We start from the raw sequence: 17,493 nt of genomic DNA on the forward strand, positions 1-17,493 counted from the left end.
ATACAGACACACACACACACACACACACACACACACACACACACACACACACACACACACACACACATACAGACACACACACACACACACACACACACATACAGACACACACACACACACACACACACACACATACAGACACACACACACACACATACACACACACACATACATACACACACACACACACACTTTGCAGTGTATTGTAGTATACATCTACACAAAATAAAACAGTTGTCTGTATTTTAGAACATATGGGAACAGTTTAGCTCAGGAATTGTTTGATTATTATGAAAACAATATTTGGCCAGCACAATAAAAGGTTGCCAAGGTCAGGTTCGGGTGCTCCCTGGTGACGTCATGTGATAACGCCCCGCCCCCCTCGCGCGCGCGGCTGAAGTGCGTGCATGACCGCAGATGCATCTGATCATCATCTGCGCGTCACCGACTCTGCTCTCCTCTCCAGGTGAGAAAAAAACATTTATATTCACATTCATTTCACTGATCTTTAGTGTTCAGACAGTTTGTATTTATTCTGGATCAATTAGAAGAGTTAATCTGGACTATTTTTCTATAACGCATGGAAACTGAAAATTATGCGATTTATGTTCCTGTTATGATTTTTATTGTAACTGACATTAAATGAAAGGGTGAAAACAGTTAGAAGAATCGATAACACTTTCTACATTTAATTAAAGATCATTATAACAGTTATTATAGACTACTGTATTCTTCACCCATTACATTAAATCTGTATATGAAACTCTTCAAATGTGCATTAATTAACATTTACTTTAAATGAGACTGAATTCACAGTATGATGCTTTTAACAGATGCATAAATAAATGGAAAGACATAAAGGCTGATGCAATTGTGTTTGTTAATGATTATTAATAAACTGAAGTGTAGAAATACAAATGTATTTATTTGTTTGTATGGAAGCACACTTTTTGTATAATGTGACTGAAAGATCATCTGTTTAAATGTGCTGAACTTCACTAAATAGTGTTCTCAAACTTGCATTTCATTAAATGAAAAAATCTCTAACAGCACGTTTAATGTGAATAATAATATAACTAGTGTTAATTGATCTAATGGTGATCTGGTGAATGGTTTTCTCCAGTTATTAGTGTGAGAGTTAATGCAGTAACCTACATAGAGAGGTCAGAGGTCAAAGATCAGCTTAAACTCTTCTCAGAAGCACATTAGAGGGATTGAACACAACCTTCATCAATTATATAAGAGACTGAAATAACCTGTCACATTTATGATGGATTATAATCACTGTGATCCTTTACAAAAAAATCTTGCCGCAGATTTGCCACTCTTTATTTTCACATGCAAATGAGCTTCTGAACCTGCTGCAAACCTTTGGCAACAAGGAAGAGTCTGCGGTAAAGCTCATTTGCATGTGGAATAAATTTGCATCAAGTTTGCCAGCATTCGCCAGACTTTTGTAAGGGAACTGAAATGCATGTGAGGTGTTTATGTGACTTCATTAGACAGATTTGAGGATTTTTGACACGTGTAGTTGTGTGTTTCCTGCAGGAGTCAGTTTGTGAAACTCAAGCCGTTATGGGTCGGAAGGAGATTCACTGCAGCTGGAAGAAAAGCACCAACAACATCAAAGAGATCTTTGATTTCAAAGAAATTCTGGGATCGTAAGTACTTTATATTGAGACATATTACAAACTCTGTGAACACAGAATGAATGAGCATCTTCGATTTACAGTTCAAATGGTATTGTGGGGGGTCTGGGTATCTCAGCGAGTAAAGACGCTGACTATCACACCTGGAGTCGTGAGTTTGAATCCAGGGTGTGCTGAGTGACTCCAGCCAGGTCTCCTAAGCAACCAAATTGGCCCGGTTGCTAGGGAGGGTAGAGTCACATGGGGTAACCTCCTCCTATAAAGTGGTTCGCCCTCGGTGGGACTAAACTCGGCCTGAAAAAAGTCATAGAAATTAATAATATCTTATTATAAGTCATGGAAATTCCCCTAATGCAGATACATTTTTTGGACTGTGTGAGTTTTTGACACCTGTCAATCATGATCAGCTGTGAATGAGCACACAGACACCAGAGAACATCCTGACACGAGTCAATTAAAGGATTACTGAGTGTGTGTGTGTGTGTGTGTGTGTGTGTGAATGAGCCCTGCATGTGTTCAGCTGTGCATTCAAAAGTGTTTTCAACATGTTTCAATCCTTCAGTCCAAGTTTGTGCGTTCAGCAGAATGGAATTTCAACATAAAACATTATTAAAATAATTTCAGATTTATGTTTGTGTAATGCCTGTGAAGTCAGATCATGTGGATTGCAGTATTTATGCAGCTCTGTGTGTGGATCATTCCTGAATATCAGCTCTATTTGAATTAGTGTTGGTGAAGCTACATTCATGAAAGAGGAAAAGTTCATTTCTACAGAAGAGAGCATCATATTAGTCTTCAGACTGAATGATTGTTGCTTGAGGAGAACTGAATGACTCTGGCTGTTTTAAAGGTATGATGGTAATTAGTCAGGAGGAGTGACACTGGGTCTTTAACGTAACACACTTGAGCTTTAATCCTACTCTTGGGACAGTTATTTATGGGTGAGGTTGACTCAAGATAGTCAAGAAGGGCTCAAAACTTCACTGGACACGTCCTTGTGCTCACAGATTAGCCATTCATGTTGTTGTTGTCAGGAGCTTGAGAACATCTGAACACCTCCTGAAGTGAACTTATAAGGCCCTCACTGAGGTGTCAGGTGTTGGCTGGTTTGGTGTTGACACCAACATGATCTTCAGACAAGATTCAAAGATCCTGTTGTGTTTGTCTTTCAGAGTGATTGTGTGCACATTGTGAGTTGTTTTACAGATTAGTTCATATAATTTTAATAAAGGGTGTTTGTTTCGCAGGGGCTCGTTTTCTGTGGTCTACCTGGTGAGAGAGAGAAAGACTGGGAATTTCTATGCCCTGAAATGTGTGAAGAAAAAACAGCTGCATCACTCAAACTTGGAGAATGAGATCAAAGTGTTGAGGAGGTGAGACAACAGACACTACTGACACCATAAACACTATAGACCACTAACTGAAATACCACAGAACAGATTACAAAAAACACATTTCAGACCACAGATGCCACAAACGCAACAGACCAAACACTATCACTACCATCTGCAAAACCACAGTTTAATAACAAAAGACCACAGGCTCCACATACCGCTAACTAAAAGATACAAACACAAAAACCACAGTTTAAGAACACAATAACAGTCCACAAACCAAAAACACTTCAGACCACTAACAAAGCACTGTACATCATAAACGCATTCACCACACTAATAACAACTAATAACATAAACACTACAGACCATAAACATTAACACAAACATTACAGATGCCAACGTTTATAACAAAGCAACACAGACCACAAACACCATAGACTACTTACAATAATACCACAGATCATTACCACAAACACCAGAAACTAAAACATTTCAGACTACGATTAAAAACACCATAAATACTACAGAAGTGTTTTATTAAACTGTGGTGTTTAATAAAACACTTCTGACCATAAATACAACCATCACAGACCATAAACACTACAGGCCACTACTACAAACAGTTCATATCAGAATCACAAATACTACAGACCGCAAACACCACAGTTTAATAACAAAACTCCACATGCTGTACAGACCGCAAACACCACAGTTTAATAACAAAACTCCACATGCTGTACAGACCGCAAACACCACAGTTTAATAACAAAACTCCACATGCTGTACAGACCACAAACACCACAGTTTAATAACAAAACACCACATGCTGTACAGACCGCAAACACCACAGTTTAATAACAAAACTCCACATGCTGTACAGACCGCAAACACCACAGTTTAATGACAAAACTCCACATGCTGTACAGACCACAAACACCACAGTTTAATAACAAAACACCACATGCTGTACAGACTGTACAGGCCACAAACACCACAGTTTAATAACAAAACTCCACATGCTGTACTGACTGTACAGACCGCAAACACCACAGTTTAATAACAAAACTCCACATGCTGTACAGACCACAAACACCACAGTTTAATAACAAAACTCCACATGCTGTACAGACCACAAACACCACAGTTTAATAGCAAAACTCCACATGCTGTACAGACCGCAAACACCGCAGTTTAATAACAAAACTCCACATGCTGTACAGACCACAAACACCACAGTTTAATAACAAAACTCCACATGCTGTACAGACCACAAACACCACAGTTTAATAACAAAACTCCACATGCTGTACTGACTGTACAGACCACAAACACCACAGTTTAATAACAAAACTCCACATGCTGTACAGACTGTACAGACCGCAAACACCACAGTTTAATAACAAAACTCCACATGCTGTACAGACTGTACAGACTGCAAACACCGCAGTTTAATAACAAAACACCACATGCTGTACAGACCGCAAACACCACAGTTTAATAACAAAACTCCACATGCTGTACAGACCACAAACACCACAGTTTAATAACAAAACTCCACATGCTGTACAGACCACAAACACCACAGTTTAATAGCAAAACTCCACATGCTGTACAGACCGCAAACACCACAGTTTAATAACAAAACTCCACATGCTGTACAGACCGCAAACACCACAGTTTAATAACAAAACTCCACATGCTGTACAGACCGCAAACACCACAGTTTAATAACAAAACACCACATGCTGTACAGACTGTACAGGCCACAAACACCACAGTTTAATAACAAAACTCCACATGCTGTACTGACTGTACAGACCGCAAACACCACAGTTTAATAACAAAACTCCACATGCTGTACAGACCGCAAACACCACAGTTTAATAACAAAACTCCACATGCTGTACAGACCGCAAACACCACAGTTTAATAACAAAACTCCACATGCTGTACAGACCGCAAACACCACAGTTTAATAACAAAACTCCACATGCTGTACAGACCACAAACACCACAGTTTAATAACAAAACTCCACATGCTGTACTGACCACAAACACCATAGTTTAATAACAAAACTCCACATGCTGTACAGACCACAAACACCACAGTTTAATAACAAAACACCACATGCTGTACAGACTGTACAGGCCACAAACACCACAGTTTAATAACAAAACTCCACATGCTGTACTGACTGTACAGACCGCAAACACCACAGTTTAATAACAAAACTCCACATGCTGTACAGACCGCAAACACCACAGTTTAATAACAAAACTCCACATGCTGTACAGACCACAAACACCACAGTTTAATAACAAAACTCCACATGCTGTACAGACCACAAACACCACAGTTTAATAACAAAACTCCACATGCTGTACTGACTGTACAGACCACAAACACCACAGTTTAATAACAAAACTCCACATGCTGTACAGACTGTACAGACCGCAAACACCACAGTTTAATAACAAAACTCCACATGCTGTACAGACTGTACAGACTGCAAACACCGCAGTTTAATAACAAAACACCACATGCTGTACAGACCGCAAACACCGCAGTTTAATAACAAAACACCACATGCTGTACAGACCGCAAACACCACAGTTTAATAACAAAACTCCACATGCTGTACAGACCACAAACACCACAGTTTAATAACAAAACTCCACATGCTGTACAGACCACAAACACCACAGTTTAATAGCAAAACTCCACATGCTGTACAGACCGCAAACACCACAGTTTAATAACAAAACTCCACATGCTGTACAGACCGCAAACACCGCAGTTTAATAGCAAAACTCCACATGCTGTACAGACCACAAACACCACAGTTTAATAACAAAACTCCACATGCTGTACAGACCACAAACACCACAGTTTAATAGCAAAACTCCACATGCTGTACAGACCACAAACACCACAGTTTAATAGCAAAACTCCACATGCTGTACAGACCGCAAACACCGCAGTTTAATAGCAAAACTCCACATGCTGTACAGACCGCAAACACCGCAGTTTAATAGCAAAACTCCACATGCTGTACAGACCGCAAACACCGCAGTTTAATAACAAAACTCCACATGCTGTACAGACCACAAACACCACAGTTTAATAGCAAAACTCCACATGCTGTACAGACCGCAAACACCGCAGTTTAATAGCAAAACTCCACATGCTGTACAGACCACAAACACCACAGTTTAATAGCAAAACTCCACATGCTGTACAGACCACAAACACCACAGTTTAATAACAAAACACCACATGCTGTACAGACCACAAACACCACAGTTTAATAACAAAACTCCACATGCTGTACAGACCGCAAACACCACAGTTTAATAACAAAACACCACATGCTGTACAGACTGTACAGGCCACAAACACCACAGTTTAATAACAAAACTCCACATGCTGTACTGACTGTACAGACCGCAAACACCACAGTTTAATAACAAAACTCCACATGCTGTACAGACCACAAACACCATAGTTTAATAACAAAACTCCACATGCTGTACAGACCGCAAACACCACAGTTTAATAACAAAACACCACATGCTGTACAGACTGTACAGGCCACAAACACCACAGTTTAATAACAAAACTCCACATGCTGTACTGACTGTACAGACCGCAAACACCACAGTTTAATAACAAAACTCCACATGCTGTACAGACCGCAAACACCACAGTTTAATAACAAAACTCCACATGCTGTACAGACCACAAACACCACAGTTTAATAACAAAACTCCACATGCTGTACAGACCACAAACACCACAGTTTAATAACAAAACTCCACATGCTGTACTGACTGTACAGACCACAAACACCACAGTTTAATAACAAAACTCCACATGCTGTACAGACTGTACAGACCGCAAACACCACAGTTTAATAACAAAACTCCACATGCTGTACAGACTGTACAGACTGCAAACACCGCAGTTTAATAACAAAACACCACATGCTGTACAGACCGCAAACACCGCAGTTTAATAACAAAACACCACATGCTGTACAGACCGCAAACACCACAGTTTAATAACAAAACTCCACATGCTGTACAGACCACAAACACCACAGTTTAATAACAAAACTCCACATGCTGTACAGACCACAAACACCACAGTTTAATAGCAAAACTCCACATGCTGTACAGACCGCAAACACCACAGTTTAATAACAAAACTCCACATGCTGTACAGACCGCAAACACCGCAGTTTAATAGCAAAACTCCACATGCTGTACAGACCACAAACACCACAGTTTAATAGCAAAACTCCACATGCTGTACACACCACAAACACCACAGTTTAATAGCAAAACTCCACATGCTGTACAGACCGCAAACACCGCAGTTTAATAGCAAAACTCCACATGCTGTACAGACCGCAAACACCGCAGTTTAATAGCAAAACTCCACATGCTGTACAGACCGCAAACACCGCAGTTTAATAACAAAACTCCACATGCTGTACAGACCGCAAACACCGCAGTTTAATAGCAAAACTCCACATGCTGTACAGACCGCAAACACCGCAGTTTAATAGCAAAACTCCACATGCTGTACAGACCACAAACACCGCAGTTTAATAGCAAAACTCCACATGCTGTACAGACCACAAACACCACAGTTTAATAGCAAAACTCCACATGCTGTACAGACCACAAACACCACAGTTTAATAACAAAACACCACATGCTGTACAGACCACAAACACCACAGTTTAATAGCAAAACACCACATGCTGTACAGACCACAAACACCACAGTTTAATAGCAAAACTCCACATGCTGTACAGACCACAAACACCACAGTTTAATAACAAAACTCCACATGCTGTACAGACCACAAACACCACAGTTTAATAACAAAACTCCACATGCTGTACAGACCACAAACACCACAGTTTAATAGCAAAACTCCACATGCTGTACAGACCGCAAACACCACAGTTTAATAGCAAAACTCCACATGCTGTACAGACCGCAAACACCGCAGTTTAATAGCAAAACTCCACATGCTGTACAGACCACAAACACCACAGTTTAATAGCAAAACTCCACATGCTGTACAGACCACAAACACCACAGTTTAATAACAAAACACCACATGCTGTACAGACCACAGACACCACAGTTTAATAGCAAAACTCCACATGCTGTACAGACCACAAACACCATAGTTTAATAACAAAACACCACATGCTGTACAGACCACAAACACCACAGTTTAATAGCAAAACTCCACATGCTGTACAGACCACAAACACCATAGTTTAATAACAAAACTCCACATGCTGTACAGACCACAAACACCACAGTTTAATAACAAAACTCCACAGACTGTACAGACCACAAACACCACAGTTTAATAACAAAACACCACATGCTGTACAGACCACAAACACCACAGTTTAATAGCAAAACTCCACATGCTGTACAGACCGCAAACACCACAGTTTAATAGCAAAACTCCACATGCTGTACAGACCACAGACCAACAACCTTAAAGACCACTAATACAGACACTATAGAGCAGCACAAACACCAACAACCAAGCTTCTATATTCTACTGTCCTTCATCAGTATTTCTTTTTGTGTCTTTCAGGATAAAACATAGTAATGTTGTGGGGCTGGAAGATTTCTACGAAACCAGAACACACTATTACCTGGTCATGGAACTGTACGTGTTTCATAATTCCCCTAATTACACGCACACACAATCCTAAACACCTAATATAAGCCATATGTTCAGTGAAACACATGCAGTGTCTATATGACTGTTTCTATGTGTGTGTGAAGGGTGTCAGGCGGAGAGCTGTTTGACCGTATCCTGAATCGAGGTTTTTATACAGAGAAAGATGCCAGTTTTGTGATCAAACAGGTCCTGGAGGCTGTTTCCTACCTGCATCAGAACAGCATCGTCCACAGAGACCTGAAGGTACCCTTATACAAACACGCACACACACACACACACACACACACATACACTTTATATTGTTGAGTTAATAATCTGTGTTTTATTCATCTGTAGCCTGAAAACCTGTTGTACTACAGTCCAGACAAGAACGCCAAGATCATGATCAGTGACTTCGGTCTTTCTAAGATGTCTGATCACGACGTGATGTCAACAGCCTGTGGAACGCCGGGATACGTCGGTAAGAATGATTTTACACAAACATGCCGAACAAACAAACATTCGCCCTCTCGATTTTAAAAGCGTGCTGTTAGATTAGTAATAATATTTTTGTTGATTGGTTTAGTAATGTTCTGACGGGCTCATGAGTTCTGTGTTGTTTTCTCTTCAGCTCCTGAAGTTCTGGCACAGAAACCGTACAGTAAAGCTGTCGACTGCTGGTCCATCGGTGTCATTACATACATCCTGTAAGTCTAAATTAAAACTGTTCATACAGTCAGCAAAAATCTGACTCTAATCTGTTTAGTTTATTAAAATAAAATGTCAGATCATATTTTTAGCAGATAGTTTTTATCATTTGGGACACAATGTAATTCACAAAGCGTAATAGTGTCTGAATTCACAGATTTATGTGCAGTGTGAACAGAGCGTTTGATATGCTGGTTTCAGAGAACAGGTCAGCTCGTGTTTTTCATCACAGTTTATTCTGTTTGTTCAGGTTGTGCGGCTACCCGCCATTTTATGAAGAGAATGAAACACGTCTTTTCTCCAAAATAATGAAGGCAGAATATGCGTTTCACTCGCCGTACTGGGATGACATCTCTGAATCAGGTACGTTTACAGATGAATAATACAGCTCTTCAGTCGTGACGTCAATTAGCCGGAATGCTAATTAATCATGGCTTCCCTCAGGAATTTCAAATGGGTTTTTGGAATAGCAGATAAGTTTAGTGTGGTTAACATTACTTGAAGATACTTTTATATTTTGTTCTACAACATAAATGACACTTAGTCATCCCAGAAATGTGAGTTTTGGAGCTGTTTTGAGCTTTGAAACTACGCAGGTTGCTACCAGTTGGCTATATATGGATTATAACAGTTGCCTGTTTATTATAAGTCATTCGTCAAGAACGTAAACAGTTTACTAGGGTTAGCATCTAAAAACCCCTGTAAATTCTTGAGGTTTGAAAACACTCTCATTTGGGCTCTATGACAACACACTGAACAGAGCTGCGTTTCCCAAAAGCATCGTAAGCTTAAGTTGATCAAAGAGACCATTGGTGCCAGTGTTTTGTACGATCTACTTAGGTTTACCATGCTTTTGGGAAACGCAGCCCAGCTCTGTAATTCTTTCACTCTGCAGTCTGACTGGCATCAAATGTAATTACTGCCCCCTGCAGGCCTTCAGAGCCATAACACTTTACAATATAAACTCAAATCCTGATCATGTGTTTTCACGTGGAACTGGTTTCAGCATTGAGAATGTTTATATTTTTATTTGATCGTGAATAACTCTAAATAAACTCTCTTTTATTTCTGCAGCGAAAGACTTCATCAAACACATGCTGGAGAAAAACCCAAATAAACGCTTCACCACAGATCAAGCGCTCGCTCACCCATGGTGAGAAAAACAAAGAAATCACAGCTGTGATATCACGGCACTTTTGTTTCATATTTCACTCTTAATATTAGAAGAAAAAAATCAGAGATGAAATTTGATATAAAGAAAATGGAGCCAGTTTTTAGGACCATTTAGACCCCCTAAACACACACGCATACACACACACACATTCTCGTTACTATTATGTAGTCCTGTTTTTCCCTTTAAGTACCTAACAAATTACAGTAATACAGTGATTTAAAAAATGAATGCATTTTTAATTTTGTTTCATTTTTTTACATATATTTTTTCTAAATATTTCTTTGTGTTCAGGATCATTGGAGACACGGCGCAGAATGACAACATTTATCAGTCTGTGTGTGAACAGATGCAGAAGAACTTTGCCAGATCTAAATGGAAGGTGAAAGATGAATTTTAATTTATGGGTGAACTGTAGCGCCCCCTGCTGCTCTGTATGACACTTACATGAGTGTGTTTGTTTGTTCCAGAAAGCCATTAATGCGACAGTAGTGGTGAGTCACATGCGACGGCTTCAGCTTGCTCACACTGACCCAGCGGTTCCCGCGGTGCCGCCGCTCATCGCGGTTCTGGATGTGTCGTCGCCTGGACCGCCCTCTGACGATCTCGACACCAATGGGAACCCTTCCTGCAGTCACATGGGCCTGGCACCTCACAGTGATGTCAGCAGGGGGCGTGGCTCGCTCAAGGCCTGTAACAGCGAGCTGATGCACACGCTGGTTGTCACGGAGACGGGACAACACGCATATCACTCAGAGTCCGAGCTGCCCCGCGCCGCTCACGGGTACAAAACTGCTGAAAACTATGTGTGTTTTGACGGAAAATGTAATTGATATACGTAATTACTAATGAAACTCTCAATCAAACCTCCAATGTGTCAAACATTAGCCTCAAGCCACATCAACACTAATCTGTGTTTATTTTTGAAAACTTAAGTAATATCACTTTGTCCAAAGTTATGAAGAGTGTTTTCGAAACGCTCCGTTTTCGGTGGAGGCTTAAACACGAAAACGTTTTAGTGTGGATGTGGCCTTAGAGCTAGGGATGCACCGATCGGGAATGTTTTAATTTCTGGGCCGATACGATAACTGATCATTTTACTTTTTGCGTATTTAGCTCTATTAATTAGAGCGGGTAGCTAACGAATTAAAAACTACTCGCTTGACACAAAATAAGTAACATTCAAAAGTACTGAATACTGGCGATCTGACCACCTCTTAATATTTGTAGACAAAAAATGTTTTACGTTTTCATAACTTGCGGTGTTCAATTATAATAGGAATCGGTAAAAATGTTATACGATTGGGTAGTCGTGTGTAATATATCGTTGGAAAGGTCTCCACATGTAGAATACAACAAGCTTATTTGTTTCACTCGCAAACTATAGTGGGCATGTGAAAACCCTCAGACGCACATGTGTAGGGGGCGTTCACTCAGGACAACAACAGAATTCTCGAGACACGTTTTTTAAAGTTTAACTGTTTTGAACTGGACACACTGTTTTAAACACTCTCTTAATCAATGACTATAATTGAATATAATAATTATTGGGAATAATATATTGGCCACTGATATTTTTAACAGTAGGTCATTAGGCTTGGAATTTTCCTCTGGTTAGGGACATGTCCAGTTCAGTGCATTAAACGCTGAATTGATCAGTGCTTTCGACAGGAAGTTCATTGGCTTGTTCTGTGTGTTTCAGATCAGAGAGAACGATACTTGGTATAGATGGGTGTGGACGGTCCCTGCAGACTGGAGTCTGCTCTGTGATGTAATTAGCTGACTGTTGATTGACAGCTGTCAGTCAAATTAAGTGAGTTATTACTCAATCTTTATTTTAGCTTTTTTTCTGAGACCATCAGCAAGTAATTTTCCTGTCTTCATTGTAAGTGAAATGCTGTGACACAATCGCAGTTTGTGAAGTGGGATTTTGGACCAATGAGATCTCACTGTGGGCGGAGCTACCTAGTGCAACTCAACACTGTGTGTTCACTGCCAAAAATCCTAGTCATAATGAGGATCTCAGGCTTGTTGTCCATTAAAAATATCTCAACAGCCATAAAGCAAGATACAGTTACTTGATAAGAAGACATTTAGATCTTTACAACAAGTGAATAATAAGTACTTTTAAGATATTTTCTTCTTGTGTCAATTCAGTGATTGAAACCTTTGAAAAGTGAAACATACTTTAATAAGAGTCTTTACTTGACTTAAATTCAGATGTCCATCTGGTTAAATGGGCAGGTTCAGTGTGGACTTTCAGTGGGAAAATATATGCAGCTAATAGCGATGACTATTTGTTGGTTAGATCACAGTGTTTCATATAAGCTCATTAATGTCTCTTATTTTGTGTCTTTCAGACTGTCCTGCTGTTGTTGGATGATGAACATGTTGTGTGAGTTTCTCTGGAGGTCCCACAACTGAAGGACTCGCTACCTGAATTGAGAGTTACACGAGTGCCAACCACACACACACACATTAACTCTCTCATCTGAATATGTCATTTTCATGTTTTCAGGAGACTATGAATATAATTTCACTCAGGAATTCAGTCTGATGCAGCGGTGAGACCGTCTGCTGTTTATTTTCATATTTCTGCTATTTGTATATTCATGTAGAGTATTCATATTTGGGCTAATCTTGGGAAGGCGTGCTGTGATTGGTTCACATGTGATGTCGGATCATACTGTTTGTGCCACTGTTACACTGTAAGCGGCTGCAAAGACTGCAGGACTGAGTTTGAATCATATTTTCTTTATTGAAACATAACGACTTGCACTCATTGTTATAATCTTGAGATGTTTATGTGATATGAATGTAGTCTTATTAAAATAAAAGTTAATTTAGGGGCTTACTAAAAGTGTTATGATGCACACCTCTGCTGTATACTACCATGACACTGCTGTTTATCTGTTTAAATAAAGAGATGTTATTTACACTAGAATTGTGTCCTGCAGAATTCATCTGATTTAATGTCGTAAAATCTTCTGAATTTTTACCCTAAACACTTGAATATGTTCTACTATTCTCCCGTGTGGCCGGTCTCAATGGACACATTTACTCCACTGACTTAAATAATTAATAGTAATAATTATTAACAGACATGTAGACAGATAATCACATGATTTCTCTGTCAGCAGGTGCACTTCACAGAATGTCCACTGGATGTCGCCATTACATCATTTCACTAGAGACATTCACTATTTTGTTTCAGTTTAATAATAATGAATGAAATGCATTATGAGGTATACGTATACGTTGGTTTTGACTACAAAAAGATCAGTTTAACATTTCCATCATTATTGTACAGAAAAATATGGCAATAGAGAACAAAAGACTTGACTGTTTTTGAGTTGTTTACGAGAAACGCAGCGACCAGATCCATTCCCCCCGGTTTTCGCCTCTACTTTAAAGTGATAGTAATATGGAGTTATATTAGTGCCACAATTCTGTTAAAAAAAATGTTCTGCATGCGCAAGCTGATATTTTGAGCATGCAAAAAGGTATTTTGCACGCAGAGTGTGTAGGAGGAGAAAGCTAAATTTAAGAATTCTGAGCAAATTCACTTTCAAATAAACTTTATTCAAGCGCAAAATTGATTTCCGTTCGCTCAAAATTTATCTTTGCATGAAGATACGTTGTTTTACAAAACTGAGTTCAAACGTGTGCAAAATAATATTTTTGTGTGCTCAAAATATAATCTTACACGTGCAGAAAAATGCTTGTGTGCTCAAAATATCATCTTGCGTGTGCAGAAAAATTTTTGTGCACTCAAAATATCATCTTGCGCATGCAGAAAATAATTTTGGGCGCTCAAAATATCATCTTGCGTGTGCAGAAAAATTTTTGTGCGCTCAAAATATCATCTTGCGCATGCAGAAAATAATTTTGGGCGCTCAAAATATCATCTTGCGCATGCAGAAAAGAATTTTGGGCGCTCAAAATATCATCTTGCGCATGCAGAAAAGAATTTTGGGCGCTCAAAATATCATCTTGCGCATGCAGAAAAGAATTTTGGGCGCTCAAAATATCATCTTGCGCATGCAGAAAAGAATTTTGGGCGCTCAAAATATCATCTTGCACGTGCAGAAAAGAATTTTGGGCGCTCAAAATATCATCTTGCACGTGCAGAAAATTTTTGTGCGCTCAAAATATCATCTTGTACGTGCAGAAAATTTTTGTGCGCTCAAAATATCATCTTGTACGTGCAGAAAAGAATTTTGGGCGCTCCAAATATCATCTTGTACGTGCAGAAAAGAATTTTGGGCGCTCCAAATATCATCTTGTACGTGCAGAAAAGAATTTTGGGCGCTCAAAATATCATCTTGTACGTGCAGAAAAGAATTTTGGGCACTCAAAATATCATCTTGTACGTGCAGAAAATTTTTGTGCGCTCAAAATATCATCTTGTACGTGCAGAAAAGAATTTTGGGCACTCAAAATATCATCTTGCGTGTGCAGAAAAGAATTTTGGGCACTCAAAATATCATCTTGTACGTGCAGAAAAGAATTTTGGGCGCTCAAAATATCATCTTGTACGTGCAGAAAAGAATTTTGGGCGCTCAAAATATCATCTTGTACGTGCAGAAAAGAATTTTGGGCGCTCAAAATATCATCTTGTACGTGCAGAAAATTTTTGTGCGCTCAAAATATCATCTTGCACATGCAGAAAAGAATTTTGGGCACTCAAAATATCATCTTGCACATTCATAATAAAATGTGTGCGCTCAAAATATCATTATTAAGGTTACCTCGCCTCTTATAGACTGTGTGAAATTTTTTACAACTTTTGTGTAAACACGTTTGATCTTATCAGATCACATATTACATCTTCTAGTATTGAACTGCTGATTCTCATTCCAAGTTCTTGTTTATTCGACTGTTTTGAACCTGCCTCTATTCCAGTCTTAAGGAGTAGAGGGAGGCTGCAGACCTGGAGCACAGGCAGATATATACGGCCCTGCTGTTCCTGATGCGTCCTATAGGGGGCACTGTACAGTTAGAGCTATGAGCCAGCAGAGCAGATCTAATAATAGACCAACACTAGAAGTGACACAAATAAGAGATATGTTAAATAATCTGCTAAAGTTATTGTTGTTCGGCAATCATGTAACGTTGGGTTATTTAAAGAAACGATTAGCTAAAGGTCGATATCAATTCATTTCAATATGTCTCGTGATGTTAATGTTTTAAGTTATTGCACCATGTGTTTGCTCTCCAATGCAGTGTTAGCTAAGTTAACGTAACCACATGTAGGCTTAGCATGACAGAACATAAACATCAACAACAGGTTGATGTTGTCATGCTAACCTTAGCTTGTAGTTGTGGTTAGTTAAGGTTAGCAATATTAACCTGACTGTCAATAAGTAGTTATATGAACTCGATATACATTATTTAGACCTATTATATACCCCCCTCTGCCCCCTAGCTCTCTGTCTACTCGCTCTGTCCCACTCCCTTTCATGTTTAATTTTCTTTTGATGTTAATTTGTGTCTTTTACCCAAATCTTAGGAGTACCGCACATCGTCTCGACCCAGGACAGAAGTCACAGGATTGGATATTGGGGTGACACACAATTACAATACTACTGTACACATTTTTCAGCTCTGTGTGTTAATTCATATTTCTGTTTTTATTATCTGATCCTAGGTCCTTCCTCAACAGACCGACGGCAATGATTGTGGAGTTTTCATGCTCATGGTGAGATATATTGTACTTTTATTTTTTTGTCTTGGACATGAATCTTTACTCTGTTTTTCAGTATGCCCTCTACACCGTGCTGTACTCTCCATTCAACTGCTGGTCATTGAATCCTAACAGTACTAATTGAATACTAATGCTGTAAGCAGCCTGTTGTTGATTGTCAGTAACAAGACTTGTCCTATTGGGGACCAACAAAATACATGATTTCTTTTGAAAGGCATGGAAAAGGTACGCCCACTGGACCGAGGAGGCAAGATATCTGACCGAAGGGACTCTACGATCTCTTACAGGGGTTTTCCAGGACTAACTCACGACTTGCCGTAACATGTTGTTGCCGTGAGGAACCGAATGTCGTCCAACCAGACGCTGGTGGGCTTCATTGTGGCAACAAGAGGAACAGATAGCCACATTCAGGTACATACATCAAGAATGCATTTTACATATTTTTTTTTTTTTACTGCATTTCAAATCAATAGCTTCTGTAGTTAATAAACGATTTACAGAGACATACATGGAAATGTTTTCAATGTCATCCTCAATTTTCTCTGCACACAGTCCATCATCAGTGGCCAACAGAAATCAAAGTGACGTTCCACAGTTAATGCAATTCACTCTCACCTGACTTCAATTCTAGACAGCACACACACACACACACACACACACACACACACACACACACACACACACACACACACACACACACACACACACACACACACACACCCACAGTGACAAGATCAAATTCACTACGGATGTCCTTTTTCCAGAGGTAGGTCTCATGTGTTAGCTGTGCTCTGCGTGGTGTCAGATTCACATTGAATTCAGTCAAATAGTTCATCCATAATGTGAGATCATTGCTCTAAAAAGAATTGTCTTTGTGGTTAATATAGAAAAGACACTTTTGATTTTGTTGTAGAAACTAAACATGCAAAATGATACTTATTTGGGGTGTGATCAGTCTCAGTTCTTTCTCTGGTAGTCCATCATCTGTGCTCTCGCTGTCATTGATATAAGTTACCGTAAGGATCCTATAAAGGAAAAAATGTTCAAACATGACATCCTGTCATTATTTACAAATAACCATTTTCTCTACAACTATCCAACTTTTGCTTGTTTATCAGTGAGCGGGAGCATTTTGACAGACAGATTGAACAACAGTTAAAGAAGAGTGGCGAGCGGGAGTCATGAACGGGAGTCATCCTAACGTCTGACGGGTTGACTTT

The 17,493-nt window shown here is 39.4% G+C and overlaps 2 protein-coding genes across 2 annotated transcripts in view; both read left to right on the forward strand.

Moving 5' to 3' along the window:
• LOC127439122 (differentially expressed in FDCP 6 homolog) overlaps window positions 1-17,493 on the forward strand; it is a 123,941-nt gene that overhangs the window by 66,689 nt on the left and 39,759 nt on the right. The window lies entirely within an intron of this gene.
• Window positions 386-13,497, forward strand: camk1ga (calcium/calmodulin-dependent protein kinase IGa). Its single transcript, XM_051695247.1, has 13 exons — window positions 386-466; window positions 1,549-1,661; window positions 2,897-3,022; window positions 8,619-8,693; window positions 8,813-8,951; window positions 9,045-9,168; window positions 9,319-9,394; window positions 9,646-9,758; window positions 10,470-10,548; window positions 10,861-10,948; window positions 11,037-11,350; window positions 12,269-12,379; window positions 12,927-13,497. Exons 2-12 carry the CDS (start codon window positions 1,576-1,578, stop codon window positions 12,339-12,341), a joined length of 1,293 nt encoding a protein of 430 aa, XP_051551207.1. The 5' UTR covers window positions 386-466; window positions 1,549-1,575; the 3' UTR covers window positions 12,342-12,379; window positions 12,927-13,497.

The sequence above is a fragment of the Myxocyprinus asiaticus genome, chromosome 50 (assembly GCF_019703515.2).
Source record: "Myxocyprinus asiaticus isolate MX2 ecotype Aquarium Trade chromosome 50, UBuf_Myxa_2, whole genome shotgun sequence".
Taxonomy (NCBI): Eukaryota; Metazoa; Chordata; class Actinopteri; order Cypriniformes; family Catostomidae; genus Myxocyprinus; species Myxocyprinus asiaticus.

Coding starts and splice junctions, on each gene's coding strand:
- camk1ga (XM_051695247.1), top strand. CDS start 1,576: ATGGGTCGGAAGGAGATTCACTGCAGCTGGAAGAAAAGCACCAACAAC. Junction 8,694..8,812: donor TATTACCTGGTCATGGAACT/GTACGTGTTTCA, acceptor GTGTGTGTGAAG/GGTGTCAGGCGGAGAGCTGT. Junction 9,169..9,318: donor TGGAACGCCGGGATACGTCG/GTAAGAATGATT, acceptor TTTTCTCTTCAG/CTCCTGAAGTTCTGGCACAG.